The sequence below is a fragment of the Emys orbicularis genome, chromosome 23 (genome assembly GCF_028017835.1).
Source record: "Emys orbicularis isolate rEmyOrb1 chromosome 23, rEmyOrb1.hap1, whole genome shotgun sequence".
Lineage (NCBI taxonomy): Eukaryota > Metazoa > Chordata > Testudines > Emydidae > Emys > Emys orbicularis.
In genome coordinates, this window is record NC_088705.1 from 10737488 (window position 1) to 10753012 (window position 15525).

At 49.3% G+C, this 15525-nt stretch overlaps 1 protein-coding gene across 1 annotated transcript; it reads right to left on the bottom strand.

The window, feature by feature from the left end:
- Positions 1–1299: 1299 nt before the first annotated feature.
- On the bottom strand, positions 1300–4816 carry KDF1 (keratinocyte differentiation factor 1). The gene is made up of 3 exons (XM_065421867.1): positions 3718–4816; positions 2340–2414; positions 1300–1382 (listed from the first exon to the last, which is right to left on the bottom strand). Exons 1-3 carry the CDS (start codon positions 4814–4816, stop codon positions 1300–1302), a joined length of 1257 nt encoding a protein of 418 aa, XP_065277939.1.
- Positions 4817–15525: the final 10709 nt, after the last annotated feature.

Genomic DNA, 15525 nt, shown 5'->3' on the forward strand with positions numbered 1-15525 from the left:
GCACCACTCCTAGGAGAGAGGCTGAGCATGCTGAACACCCCTGGGCGAAGGGGAGTGAGAGTCACATTTACACAGGAATAATCAGTTCCCTACATACACTTCATGGAGAGTTCCCCCACAAAGCCCGTCTCCCTCCCTTTAAAGGCAACAGCGAAGTTTTCCAGGGAGCATTTCTAAGGAGCATTTAAGATCCCAAACACACAGGCAGAGTTACAGGGAGGACTGATTTGTAATTTTAAAAGAAGTCTGGTCTTTCGCTTACCTGCCAAGACCCAAGTTCAGGGCTTTCTCCAACAGTTAACATGACCACCAAGGGCTACGTGAGCCTCGGCAGATGAGTGAGGGAAAAGCTGATTGGCAAACGAGTTATAAATCAACATCTGTGTCTATTTAATACCTCATGTCAGTGGTTCTCACCAGACTGGCAGTGATTTAAAGTTGTTATTCAGTGGTTGCATGATAACCTGAGAGACCAGAGTTGGGTCTCAGTCCAGTTAGTCTCATCAACAAGTTGTCCACACTGCAACTAGCACTAATTGGCTTGGTTGCTTTGTTGGCATTCACTACAAAGAGGCCAAAGATTAAACGAACCCCGGAGGCTGAACTACCCTCTCTTTTCTGAGGTGTTCCCTCCAGGACAGGCGTAAGGCACTTTGTCAAGAAAGCTTGTCCGGCTACTGTGCATAGAGGACTCAGCCTCTGGGACCATCAAGGCCAGCAACAGTAAGTAGAGATCTGGGATCTTAAACAGCTGGGTGTTCTTACAGCCTTGGTGTTCACCTCAACAGAATTGCTACAATGGAAAGACATTCCTGGGGTGGGGGAAAGATCATCAACAAAGCTACACAACATACATTAACATCTACAGTGCCGGAAGGGCAAAAACTGTACAGCTGACTCTTGAAGCTGGGCAACAGCTGGATGGCTGACATCTGGTTGGGTACTAAAACTGCACTCCAAGAGTGGAAGTAGAACAGCACGTTCCCACAAAGGCAGAACAAATTCCCTTTGTCAGGATCCCCTGGTCCATCTTCTGTTCCCAGAACTCACGTCCCACCGTCTGAGTAAGTTCACTAGATTTATGGTCCATTTCCTCAAGGTTCTGTTATGATCCCCCACACAAAAAAAATCCAATGCGCCCCACAGATTGAGGGGCAAGTTGAACTTTAACAAGGGAAAAAGAGAACTGAAGAAAATAAAGTGGCATAGCACATTTTATATTAAAAGAGATGAGGAGCTCTGTGTGCCGCAAGGCCAAGCGACCTCTCCCGCCACAGAGCGCTGCCTTGGTCCATTATCCTAACAGTAAACCTGAAGCAGTGGTGCTCCAGACGAATCAGTCTCTGTGTCCTGGTAGGAGGAAGCTCTGCTCATTGGAGACCCTTGAGGAAAAAAAAAGGGGGGGGGAGAGGGTGGGAAAGGATAAGTTCACATAAAATGGCACAGACTCAGCAGCAAAATCCTCAGGAGCTAGACAGATACAGCTGCCACGAAGGGTCTTGCGTTCTCAAATACGTATCTCGTATACGAAGGGTCTTGCGTATCTCGAGGGAAGAGAAAGCAGCATGACCCCCTCAGGCAAGGAATAGCCCAGAGTATCAGAGTCAACTTTCAGAAGAGATCCTGTCACTTCACACACAGAGGGGAGCTAGCAGCTCAACCTAAGGCCGCTCTCTGATGCAAAACATTAAAAGCAACATGGGAGAGGAACAGAGCCCAAGGCATCTGCTGGTAAATAATTCGCCCCTGCTGCTTCACTTCACTGCAAGTTACCCTCAGACTGAAGTCAAAATCCCATCCTAACTATGCTTTCACTTCCCTTCCAACTTTGTCCAAAGGTTTGGGGACTGAAAACCCTCAGGCTTGGTGTCAGGCCCCAGAAGTAAGTGTGTGTGTGTGTGTGTGTGTGTGTGTGTGTGTGTGTGTGTGTGTATATATAAAGAGAAAGAGAGAGAGAGAGAGTGTGTGTGTGTGTGGAGTTGTATAAACTCTGATCTTTGTTTCATTCCCTTTTGCACCAGTAAAGGTCTAAATGAGGTGCATCATGAGGCTCGAGCACAGATCCAACGCCACCACACTGCATTTCTAGAGTCCAGCCGTAAGCTTCACAACACCCCGAGAGGTGGGTACTATTCTTGTGTTACAGACCGGGAACTGAGGCCATGTGCAGTAGGGGAGGTTTGGGGAAGCTCCCTCACCACTGCAGTATATCTGGGGACTATCCTGGGACCTCCCAATGAAGGAAATGGCCTCTATTCAATAAAGGCCACATCCCAAAGTCACAGCTGGACGTTGGAAGAGCCTTTGCTTTCTCACTGAGAGAGACATGGAGGTGTTACCTGCAGCGCTGAACGGCCTCATGTTCCTGGCTATCGCATCTGCTGTGGTTTCCTCGGATATCTGCACAGCCAAATCTGGAAAGAAAATTCAGAAGTGCTGAGAGGGGAAAAGACTGAAGGTGTATATGGTGCCATGTGCAGACACAACTGCCAGCATCATATAACGCTCTCTCCCAATAGCCACTATCACTTGCACGTATCCAGCTGGCTATCAGGGCTAAGCTCACTACTTCTTTATTCTTTAGGTTTAAGAAACATTCTTGTGCCTCTGACACCTATTTAAATACGATAAAGGAACAGCACCCCTAAAACTAAATAACCAGCCAGCCCAAAAATAGAATAGTCTTACTCTTTCCCCATCACATCCAACAATATTTGCTTCTTCAAGAGCCCTAAGACAGCGCGCCTTGTGGCATGTCCTGCAGGTGAGCAGTTTCAGGTACTCGGACAAGGAGGGGTGCACATTCCAAAGAAAGAGGCCCTCACACTCTGTCAGCAGCTTCCCCCTTTTCTTTCAGGGTTAGGCAGCACTTGAGATACTTGCAGGTAACTATCACCTAAGAGAAGAACGATAGGGGACAAGCTAGTGACCGGCCTCAATGTGCAGTTCAGAAGTCTGGAAGTGTATCAGGTTACGTTACTGGAGTCTAAGTTAAGGGTGAGAGTGGGGGAAGGAAAGGCTTTCCGGAAGCGGAATGAAAGAGATTAGAAAATTAACATGGTGAAACCACCCCCCAGCCCAGCCAGCTTTCCAAGGGTGTTGATAGACAACAATTGTTTCAGAGTTGTTACTGGGTTGGGAAAGTTCCTTCATGCTACAGGCAGAGAAACTAAGATTCCTTTGGCTTGAGAATGAGGCATGGGGAAGAAAGCATCAGGAGGTGAACATTATCCAAGAACAACATTGGTCAAAGCTTAATTAAGAAGGCCAACTGACTAGCCGTAGTGGAAGTGCTCTGGCATATGCCAGATCTGATCATCCCAGTGACCTGAGTTTGACTCATGGCTTTGCTTCCTAAAATGGGGTTAGGGAGGCGAGCCAGGACTAGTGTATGGCCAGCCCCTTATATCACTCAGCGCAAACCCCTCTGGCAGAGTAAAGTATGGTGAGTTATGCAGAAGGATAATAGCTGCAAAGTGGGTTCTCAGGGACATGGATAGTATTAAGTGGCCAACTTCAGGGTTTAGGAGGGGAATGAGATTCCCCCAACTCAGGAAAATAACCTTGATGCTACAGTTCAGTTTCCAACTCTACTCCCTGCAAACTCCAAAGCAGGAGCTCTCACAAGTCTGGGGTTCCATATCCCAAGGTGAACCCAGCTCTCAAACACAGGGAACTGAGCTGCAAAGCTAGTGTGGACAAGGGACTTGCACGTACCGTCTTGGCTGGTGATTAGGGACTCCAGCATGGTTTCATTGCCGCTGTCCGGTGGGTTTCCTCTGCTTGCCTTCTCCTCGTGGCTCTTGGTGGCAGGAATGGAAATGGGGGGCCGGACCCTGCTCTTCCGGGTGCTGATACGTATAATGCCTCGGACTAGCCTGCACTCAGCATCCTGCTCATCCAGGTTGTAGTCCTGAGTGATGCTATTGATCAGGTCTGAGATCTTGTTGGTCTTCTCCAGGAAGACAGTGTCTGACGTGCACTTGGCCAGCTCATCAATCTGGTGGACGCTGAAGAGCTCGGTCAGTTTCTTGAAGATCAAGACATCAATCTCTTTGCTGGACATAGAGCTGCTCAACTCACTGAGGTCCAGGTCAGACTCGTGGAAGGAGTAATATTCCTCCGAGCTCCGGTGGCTGCTGGGGAGTGGTGGCTTTTCTATGCTGTTCCTGAAGGTCTTCTCTGGCAGGGGCTCTTTGTAGCACGAATCTGCATCTGTATGGTTGCCAGGGCTCCGGTTCGGATAGACAGGGATCCCCTTCAGTTTCACATCTGGGTAACTGAAACTGCTCCCCATAGTGTTCTTTTTGATCGGGTTCCCATTCTTTTCAATGGGTGAGATGTTGGCAGGGCTGTTGCTAGGCACACGTCCATTTTGCTCTCTGTTTCTTCCATCATCAGTCGAAGTCTCAGTGTGACCCAGGCAGGGGATGTGAATGCTGCAATTCTTAAAGCAGCCCCCACAGGTCACTATACAGCAGAGAACAGCCTTGGAGGCATTCCAGGCCTGAGACAAAGAAAGACAGCACAAGCTCTGGGTCTGGGGAGCCTCTGCTGTGCCAGAAATAAAGGTAATTGTTTCTGCCTCCCTCCCGTTGGAGTCTTTGAGGTCAGCTTTGCGGGCTCTCCTGTCCCGGGCTTGCTGTGCCAGCTTGCGGCTCTGTTTGAGTTCAGGTGTGGATTTGCTGAACACCTCCAGGCTGATGTCACACTCTTTGGATGGGCTGATCCTTTGGGGCACAGCATCCTGGTGGGACAGGTTCATCCGGTGCTTGCTGATTACTTCTTGGGGGTGTCTTGTTCTCCTGCCCAGCATGGCTCACCACCTCAGGCACCTGAAGAACAAGAAGGTCTCATGTCAAATGTAGAGCCATTGTCACGGTAACTGTCTCCAGCCCGTGTCTAAGAATCCTCAGAGAAGGACGAGACCTGGATCATCTAGCCCAGCGGTTCTCAAACTGTGGGTGGGGACCCCAAAGTGGGTCGTGACCCTGTTTTAATGGGCTCACCAGGCCTGGCGTTAGACTTGCTGGGGCTAAAGCTGAAGCCCAAGGGCTTCAAGCCCTGGGTGGCAAGGCTCAGGCTTTGGCCCGTGGTGACAGGGCTCAGGTTACAGGCCCCCTACCCAGGGCTGAAGCCCTCGGGCTTTGGTTTTGGCCATACCACCCCGGGCAGCGGGACTCAGGCAGGCTCAGGCTTCGGTCCCCCCTCCTGGGGTCATGTAGTAATTTTTGTTGTCAGAAGGGGGTCACGGTGCAATGAAGTTTGAGAACTGCTGCCCAACCCCTGACCAGGGCAATGTTCCCTGCAGTACCTGTACTCATGCTTTAGTCATCGAGTTTTAAGTGCCTTCCAAAAGGAAGCAGCAAGTCAGAAAAGCCACTTCTTGTTTAAAATGCTCCTTTTAGTGGCATCAGAGCTACTATAACCTTCAAAAGAGCTTCCCCAGCCCAAATGGAAGGAGATTCAGACTCTGAAGTTGTTCAGAAGGTGGGTGGTGGCAGCTGGCAGTTTCCCGTTACACATTCTACCTTCTTTTGAACAATTTCCCTTTCGTCTTGCATTCTTTGGGCTTCAACTAGGCTCTAAGAATAAGCCATATCCATTTCAAAACACATCGTGCCTAGGAGGAGATGACAACTAACTGATCATTAGACAAGAGCTGGCCAAGACAGTGAGCTCTAAGCTACTTGGTGCTAAAGCAAATTCAGGGGATTTGGCAATGGTGGCACAGCTGTTGCTGATTGTGGTTGGCAATCAGTGTCATGTCATATGCAAAAAGCACTGAAGGAAAAACCGATTTTGCTTCTCTTTTCATTTCGATTGCAGATGTTTTCAGGGAAATGTATGTAGATGCCAAATTAGTCTCAAATCAGACCTCCGGAGTAAAGCTTTGATGTGGCTTTTACATACAAGTTCAATGTCACGCTGCATGTGACCATTACATTGCTCTATCCTTGAGGCCTGGGCTAGCAGTGGCTACCACCGTGGCAAATGAAAAACAAACAGCCTTAAAGGGTACAACTTTCCACCACTCCCTGATCTCCACACACCCTCTTCGAATGCAATATGCTTAAATTTAGATCCTTGAATTTACCAAATGAGAGTTGAATATATAAGTCACCATGTGTTATGAGGAAAAATAAATTCATGCAGCCCAATGCTTGAACCAAGGTATGTCAGTCTCTCCCTCTCTGTGCTGTTGGAGGGGAAGGATAGCTCAGTGGTTTGAGCATTGGCCTGCTAAACCCAGGGTTGTGAGCTCAATCCTTGAGGGGGCCATTTAGGGAACAGGGGTAAAAATCTGTCTAGGAATTGGTCCTGCTTTGAGCAGGGGGTTGGACTAGATGACCTCCTGAGGTCCCTTCCAACCCTGATATTCTATGATTCTGTTATTGTAGCTACTTTCTCCCACTCTCTTTGGGTTCCAAAGCTGTCCAGTAGATATCAACTCCCAGCCACTGGATCTTGTTATACCTTTGTCTGCTAGATTGAAGAGCCCAATTTTTTGTTCCAGAAAGTGGAGGAAGTAACCAGGAGGACAGCCATTTTAGACTTAATTCTGACCAACAGGGAGGAATTGGTAGTGAATCTGAAAGCGAAAGGCAACGTGGGTGACAGTGAACATGAAGTGATAGATTTCACGACTCTAAAGAAAAGGAGTGAGAGCAGCAGAATGAGGATAATGGACTGCAAAAAAGCAGACTTCAACAAACTCAGAGAACTGGTAGGTAGGTCCCATGGGAAGAAAATCTAAGGGAAAAGGGAGTTCAAGAGAGCTGGCAGTTCCTCAAGGAGACAATATTAAAGGCACAACTGCAACCTATTCCGAAGCAAAGGAAAGATCGGAAGAATAGTAAGAAGCCAATATAGCTCCATTATGAGCTCTTTAAATGACTTGAAAATCAAAAAGGAATCCTACAAAATGTGGAAACATTGTCAAATTGCTCAGGAGGGGTACAAAAGAACAGCACAAGTATGTAGGGACAAAATCAGACAGACTAAGGCACAAAATGAGTTACACCTAGCCAGGGGCATAAAAGGCAATAAGAAGAGGTTCTTTAATTACATTAGGAGCAAGAGAAAGATGAAAGAAAGTGGAGGTCCTCTACTTAGTGGGGAAGGAGAACTAATAACTGGTGACATCAAGAAAGCTGAGGTGCTTAATCCCTATTTTGCTTCAGTCTTCACTAAAAAGGTTAATGATGACCAGATACTCAACACAATTAACATTGAAGGAACACAAGCCAAAACAGAGAGAGAACAGGTTAAAGAATATTTAAATATGTTAGATGTATTCAAGTCAGCAGGGCCTCATGAAATTCATGCTAGGGTGCTTAAGGAACTAGCTGAAGCAATCTTGGAGCCATTAGCAATTATCTTTGAGAACTCCTGCAGGATGGGAGAGGTTCCAGACCAAGAGAAGGCTGAACATAGTACCTATCTTTCAAAAGGGGAACAAGGAGGATCTGGGGAATTACAGACCAGTCAGCTTAATTTCAATACCTGAAAAGATACTGAAGCAAATTATTAAATAATTTGTAAGCACCTGGAGGATAAAAGGTTTATAAGGAATAGCCAGCATGGATTTGTCAAGAACAAATCATGCCAAACCAACTTAATTTCCTTCTTTGATAGGATTACTGACCTAGGGGGAAGCAGTAGATGTGATATACCTTGATTTTAGTAAGGCTTCTGACACAGTTCCACATGACATTCTCATAAGCAAACTAGGGAAATATGGTCTAAGTGAAATGACTATAAGGTGGGTGTATAACTGATTGAAAGACTGTACTTGAATAGTTATCAATGTTTTGATGTCAAATTGGGAGTCCCACAGGGGTTAGTCCTGGGTTCTGTACTATTCAATATTTTCATTAATGACTTGGATAATGGAGTAGAGAGCATGCTTATAAAATTTGCAGATGACAGCAAACTAGGAGGGGTTGTAAGCACTTTGGAGGACAGGTTTAAAATTCAAAATGATCTTGACAAACTGGTAAATTGGTCTGAATTCAACAAGATGAAATTCAGTAAAGACAAGTGTAAAGTACTTCAGTTAGGAAGGGATAATCAGATGCTCAACTACAAAATTGCTGAAAAAGATCTGGGGACTATAATGGACCACAAACTGAATGAGTTGTCAATGTGATTCAGCTGCAAAAAAGGCAACTATGATTCTGGGACGTATCAAAAGGGGGTGTTTATGTAAAACACAGGCGGCAATTGCCCTGCTCTATTCGGCACTGGTGAGGCCCCAGCTGGAGTACCGTGTCTCATTCTGAATACCACAGTTTAGGAAGGATGGGGACAAATTGGAAAGAGTCCTGAGGAGAGCAACAAAAATGATAAGAGGTTTAGAAAACCTGAGCTATAAGGAAAGGTAGAAAAAACTGTGCATGTTTAGTCTTGAGGAAAGAAGACTGAGGGGCGACCGGATCACTCTTCCAATATGTTAAGAGCTGCTATAAAGGAGGAGGGTGATCAATTATTGTATTCTCCATGTCCACTGAAGGTAGGACATGAAATAAGGGGCTTAATCTGCAGCAAGGTCAGATATTAGGAAAAACGTTCTAACTATAAGGGAGTTAAGCTCTGGAATAAGCTTTCAAGGGAGGCTGTGGAGTACTCATCTTTGAAAGCTTTTAAAAACAAGTTGGACAAACACCTGTCAGGGATGGACTAGGTTTACTTGGTCCCGCCTCAGTGCAGGGGGATGGACTTGATGGCTTCTCGAGGTCCCTTCCAGCCCTACATTTCTATGATTCTACTATCAAATATTTGCTCCCTATAGGTACTGGGATCAAATCACCCCTTAGCTTCTCTTTGTTAAGCTAAACGGATTGAGCTGCATGAGTCTATCGCTATAAGGCATGCTTTTCAATCCTTTAATCGTTTTTGCGGATCTCTTCAGAACCCTCTCCTATGTATCAACATCCTTCTTAAAATGTGGACACCAGAACTGGACACAGTATTCCAACAGTGGTCATACCAGTGTCAAATACAAAGGTAATATAACCTCCCTACTCCTACCCTAACTAGGATGACCACTACCACTTTTTAAAGTTGTTCTGCCAAAGTAACAGACATGGGGACTGGGAGTGCTTGGCAGATATTTATACATTGGAGATAAGCTTCCCTAGCCTTTGTTCTGCTGTTTTCCATGGACATTTTGGCTTCATGGACATTAGCCTTGGCTGCTACTTATGTATTTTGCAGTGTTGTAGCCGGGTTGGCCCCAGGTTATTAGAGAGACAAGGTGGGGGAGGCAATATCTTTTACTGGACCACCTTCTGTTGGTGAGAGAGACGAGCTTTTGAGCTACACAGAGCTCTTCTTCAGACAATCTGGTCTCACTTATGTATTTTATAAGATTAACACATACCCTGAGAGTTCCCCTTCCCTTACTCCTAGACATTGTAAATATAAAAACTCAGATAGCACCTTTTGAAAATCAGGATAAGCACCCCCAGCTCGCATTGCCTTCACCGGGAGCTGTGGGTGCTCGGCACTTTTGAGTCAGGCCATCAGCTTTTGCTCAATTTCATCAAGTTTTCACGCACCAAAAAACCCATCTGAGCTGATCAAACTCTCCAAGAGGAGAGCCATTACTGGTCAGCAGGAAGACAGATTACTCATAATACAGAGGTCATGTTAAAAGAATGACATATATCCAAAGCCCATAAAGTAATGGTCATTTATATAGTGCTTAGTATCCTGAGGTTTCAAAGTGCCTTATAAAGTGGGTATTATCTCCACTGTAGAAGAAAAAAAATCTGAGGCACAGCGGTTAAATGACTTATCTAAGGTTGTGCAAAATGCAGTGTCAGGGATAGACCCTATCTCCGGCTCACACCCTGTGCTCAATCCATTAGATCACAGCTGCACACTGTATTCACCACAAGATCACAAGTTTAAGACTATAAAGACTTCTCAACCAACACAGATATCGAACTATGATCAAAGCCCAACTACCAGGATTCCAGAGACGTGTTCCCTTTGACTGTAAGCCCAGATGCTAAATTGTAACCAGCTGCCTAACAATGGCAAATAAAATATTTGGGTTAAAACCCACTTGCCAAATTGACACTGACAATGAAGTTGGTAACCTTCTTCCTCCTCAAGCATCAGTCTTATTTGAACCAACACGGTCCTTCTAAAGAGGTTAAGCGTCCATTTCAGAAGAATGGTATTTGTGAGTAGCTGGAACATCTAATTATCCAGGGTTTAAGATCTTCCTTGTTGAGAGGGAGAGGAGAGCTCCTTCGAGATCAGTTATAACAGGGGTTCTCAAACTGGGGATCAGGACCCCTCAGGGGGTCATGAGGTTATTTCATGGGGGGTCGCGAGCGGTCAGCCTCCACCCCAAACCCTGCTTTGCCTCCAGCATTTATAATGGTGTTAAATATATAAAAAAGTATTTTTAATTTATAAGGGAGGGTCGCACTCAGAGGCTTGCTAAGTAAAAGGGGTCACCAGTACAAGTTTGAGAACTACTGAGTTATAAGAACGAGCTGAATTATCTACATCAGTAAACCAATAACCAGGCTGGCCACAGCCTTGACTCCTCCCTATCTAGTACCGGAGGATTTGGAAACACTGGATTAAAGGGGGCCTTTCAGAACATCCAAACTACTGTATTTCAAATTTAATCCTTTCTTGATTTCTAATGTGACCTGCATCCAAACACACAGAACCCTCAATAGCTTTTACAGTTTATTCAAAAACCACTCTGCTGCCATGGTTCAAACCTGCTTTACAGTGGTTTTGCTGACAGTAGATTGGGTCTCAGGATATCCAGGTTCTATTCCCAGCTCTACCACTTATTTGCTGGGTGACTTGGGGCAAGTCACCTTGCTGCTCTGTGCCTCAGTTTCCCCTCTCACCTCACATCTGTCTTGTCTATTTAGATCATAAGCTCGTCTCTCACTATGCGTTTGTACATTAGCACAATGGAGCTGCCAATCTCAATTGGCAATCCTAGACACCACTATTGTACAAATCATAATAAACTGTTCATTCTCCTGAAGATTCACTACAAAGTTATTTTCACATAAACGGAGGTACATCTACCTCTGACATAAACACCTTGGGCGTTCCCAATAACACAGCATACTGATACTTTTAGTTAAGTTAAGTTTTAAAAAAGTATTTTCCAAGGAAAGAGTAACAGACATGCATCTAGTGTAGCGATGGATCTGTAGGGATTGTGTCTGCAGCAGCTCTTTCAGAGCACAGGGCACGAGGCTGCACTGGAGTTTGTGGTTCCAGAAAGCTGGAACATGCTTCCTAGAAAGCTGATCAAATTTCTTGAACACACACCCGATCTATCATCCCACATGCAGCTCAGAACCCTCCCAAGCCCAGCAACACAAAAGTAGCACAACATGCATGTCACCCCCCCTCCCTCCAAGAGCAAGCAGGTTGGTGGGGAGGGGGATACAGAGTGTTTAGGTGAATGTCATATTATTAAAAAGGGAGCCTGATGGGGGGGGGGGATGTTGGAGGAGGAGGGTTGTCACAAGTAGGTGAGACTGATTCAGTGGGGAGGTGGCAGGAGAGGTCCCCACGCCTCAAGGCAGGAAGGAATCCGCTGCTTTGGCTCTCACTAGGCCAGTGGTTTACAACCTCTGGTCCGCGCACCCCTGGGAGCTCTGCACACTATGCCTAAGATTTCCAAAGGGGTCCGCAAATGAAACCCACTGCCCCAGGCAAACAAATCAGTAGCCACCGAGCAGGTGCGGGTGAAAGCCCCAGCTCCCAGGGACCCGCGCTCCCCCCAGCACCCAGCCCGCGGGAGTGTCCCCCGGGGTGGGGCTGAACCCCTGGAGCTGCCCCCCCCCCGCGGGGTCGCTGAGGTGGGACTGGGGCGGGGTCCGCCCCCCCAAAGCGTGTTCGGGGGGGGAGCGACCCGGGCCGGGCGGGGCCTGCTCCCGCCGGGCGCGGGGGGGGGGGGTGCGGCTCCCCAAGCGGGTCCCTCCCGCCGGGGGGTCGGTGGCCAGGCCCGGTCCTGGAGTTACCTGTGCCGAGCCAGGTGAACGGCGTCCGGCCCCTCCCTCACCTGGGCCAGGTGAGACCATGTGACCTGCCGCTACGGGCTGCCGCAAGGGACACGGTTCTCGGAGAGGCGAAGCTCCTCTCCCCTTCCCGGACGAGGGCCCAGGGACTGAGCTCCTGTGCCCTGCACCCAGCCTCTGTCTCCCCCCGGGGACCTCCCCCTTCTCCGGGCGGGACCCTCCCAGCCACCGAGCCCCGGGATCCCCCGGACCCCAGCCACTGATTTCCTCCCCCCTCTGGGACTGACCCCCCCCGAGACACTGACACCCCCGGAACCCCCAATCGGGACTGACACCCCCCCGACTCCCCCCAGATACTGACACCCCCCGGGACCCCCAACCGGGACTGACCCCCCAGATACTGACACCCCCCGGGCCCCCAACCGGGACTGACCCCTCCCGACACCCCCCAGACACTGACACCCCCCGGAACCCCCAATCGGGACTGACCCCCCCCGAGACACTGACACCCCCGGGACCCCCAATCGGGACTGACAACCCCCCCCGACTCCCCCCAGACACAGACACCCCCTGGGGCCCCCAATCGGGACTGACTGCCCCAATTCCCCACAGACACTGACACCCCCGGGACACCCAATCGGGACTGACCCCCCCAGACACTGACACCCCCCAGGACACTGACACTCCCCGGGACCCCTAACTGGGGCTGACCCCCCCGACTCCCTCCAGACACTGACACCCCCCGGGCCCCCAATCGGGACTGACCCCCCGAGACACTGACACCCCCGGGACCCCCAATCGGGACTGACACCCCCCCCGACTCCCCCTAGACACAGACACCCCCTGGGACCCCCAATCGGGACTGACTGCCCCAATTCCCCCCAGACACTGACACCCCGGGACCCCCAATCGGGACTGACCCCCCCAGACACTGACACCCCCCAGGACACTGACACTCCCCGGGACCCCTAACCGGGGCTGACCCCCCGACTACCCCCAGACACTGACACCCCCAGAACCCCCAACCGGGACTGATCCCCCCAGACACTGACACCCCCCGGGACCCCCAACTGTGACTGACCCCCCAACTCCCTCCAGACACTGACACCCCCCGGGAACCCCAACAGGGACTGACCCCCCCAGACACTGACACCCCCCAGACATGACACCCCTGGGACCCCCAACCGGGACTGACCCCCCCCAACTCCCCCCAGACACTGACACCCCCAGGACCCCCAACCGGGACTGACCCCCCCAGACACTGACACCCCCCGGGAACCCCAACAGGGACTGACCCCCCCAGACACTGACACCCCCCAGACATGACACCCCTGGTACCCCCAACTGGGACTGACCCCCCCGACTCCCCCCAGACACTGACACCCCCCAGGACCCCCAACTGGGACTGACCCCCCAGACACTGACACTCCCCAGGACCCCTAACCAGGACTGACCCCCCCGACTCCCCCCAGATACTGACACCCCCAGGACCCCCAAACGGGACTGACCCCCCAGACACTGACACCCCTGGGACCAACCTCCCCCGACTCTCCCCAGACACTGCTCCTGCCCCCCCCCCCCATGGAGTGACGACCAAACCCTCCTCTCACCCCTCCCCCCAATTTCTGCAGCTACTGACTCCCCTCCAGGAATTACCCCCCACCCCGAGATCCCTTCACCCACTGACCCCCAGTTCCAGAGCTCTTCCCCGAGTCCTACTGCTCCCCCAAGTACCAGGCTTCACAGGGCCTGGGCTGGGACGCCCCTATAGTTAGTATCTGAACATTGAAATTATTGGATGTACAGACCACGCTTGCAAAAGGGAGTTTGGCCTAGTGGTTATTGCAGGGGAGTGAGTCAGGACTCCTGGGTTCTATACCTGACTCTGACTCTAATCTCTTGCGTGGGCTTGGGCAACCCTGCTCTATGCCTCAGTTTACCTATCCCGGAAATGGGGATAATGATACTGACCACCTTATGGGGAAGTTTAATTAATTAAGAGTTATAACAGGCTTTGAGATCTTGAGGTGGGAGAAGCTGCAGAAAAGCAAGCACTAGGATGAAGAAATAAGTGGTAGCCCACACTGAGCTGTGTTGGCCAGTAGGTGGCAGCCTTGACCTCCAGTAATTATTATTCTCCACCTGTAGTTCAAACAAGATCCAGACATGGAAGTGGGGCTGGTGTTTTTTACAGTTCTTCATCCATCGCAGCAGCAGAGCAGAGACACTCAGAACCCCCTCTACTTTCAAATTGTCTTTGCTGATACTGTTGCCAAGATACCCGTTCCTACTGCTGATAGCAACGTCCTTGTACTTCTGCATGTGCTGACATCTGGGGGCTCAGAAATGGGGTGGGAGAGTAGAGAGGAGAAGTGGATGGTGGCATTGCATATAGCAAACCAAGCGGAGGCTGGAGCAAAGTGGCAGTGTCTTGACAAAGGAAGGGAGCCGGCAGTGCCCTGATCCACTGTCAGGGAAGGTAAGCTGGACTGTTATGCCCTGGGCACACTGGCACCAAATTAAAGCATTTTGAAAATGGTTTACTTGGAGAATTTAAACTCTAACATATTAAGTTAAAGGATTTCTGCATCCACACGAGTAGTCCAAAGGGCAGGGTGTTTGGAATCCTGGGGCAAGACAAGGAATCCCCCACCCCATTCTTGCTGACCGGCCCTGTGCTGCTGGGCGGGAAGCAGGCCATCTCCATGTGCTTCCCTTGAGGGCATGGTGCTGTGCATTGTGGGGCTGTCTGGGCCGACTGACTAGCATGGCTCTGCAGAGGGCCCTGTAAAGCTTTGTTCACACCCAAATACAAACTAAAAGCATCAGCCTGTTACAATGTAGAGAGGGAACGTTGTCTAGTGGTTAGAGCAGAGGCTTGTCATCAAGACTTTGGTTCTGTTCCTGGCTCTGTCATTAACTCCCTCCATGATACTGTGGAAATCATCTCAAATCTCTTTGCTTCAATTCACCTGCATCTAAAATGGAAATAGTATTTCCCTGTCTCGGGCTCCTAGATGCTACAATAATATAAATAATTAATATTTATAACGTGCTTTGAGATCTCTGATGGGAGTTGCTATAGAAGGGCAAAAAATAAATATGTGTCTCTCTTTACACATATGCTTACAAGCTCCCTCCCCTTCCCTTTAGAGGGGGACTTCCAAAGCCCTTTTATGGTGGACGTGCCACTGCAATATGCCAAAGCGATCACATCCTTGAGTCATGCTTTGCTGCGTGCACACCCCTCTCTGCTTTAACCCTGCCTTCAAACAGGCTTCTCTCAACTGGCCTGGAAACAACAAGCCACCAAAGAGACAAGTAATCCACCCATATGAAAACACAGCACAATCCCTGAGTAACCAAAAGGAAACTAATCAACTCAAATAACCTGCTCTGCGGGAATAACAGCCCGTCCCCCACAAGGGCAAATCTCCCTTCCTAATTACTAATATTTTAACCCCTCTGCCTCACACGACCCCTTATCTATCGAAACCCACCCTAGCCT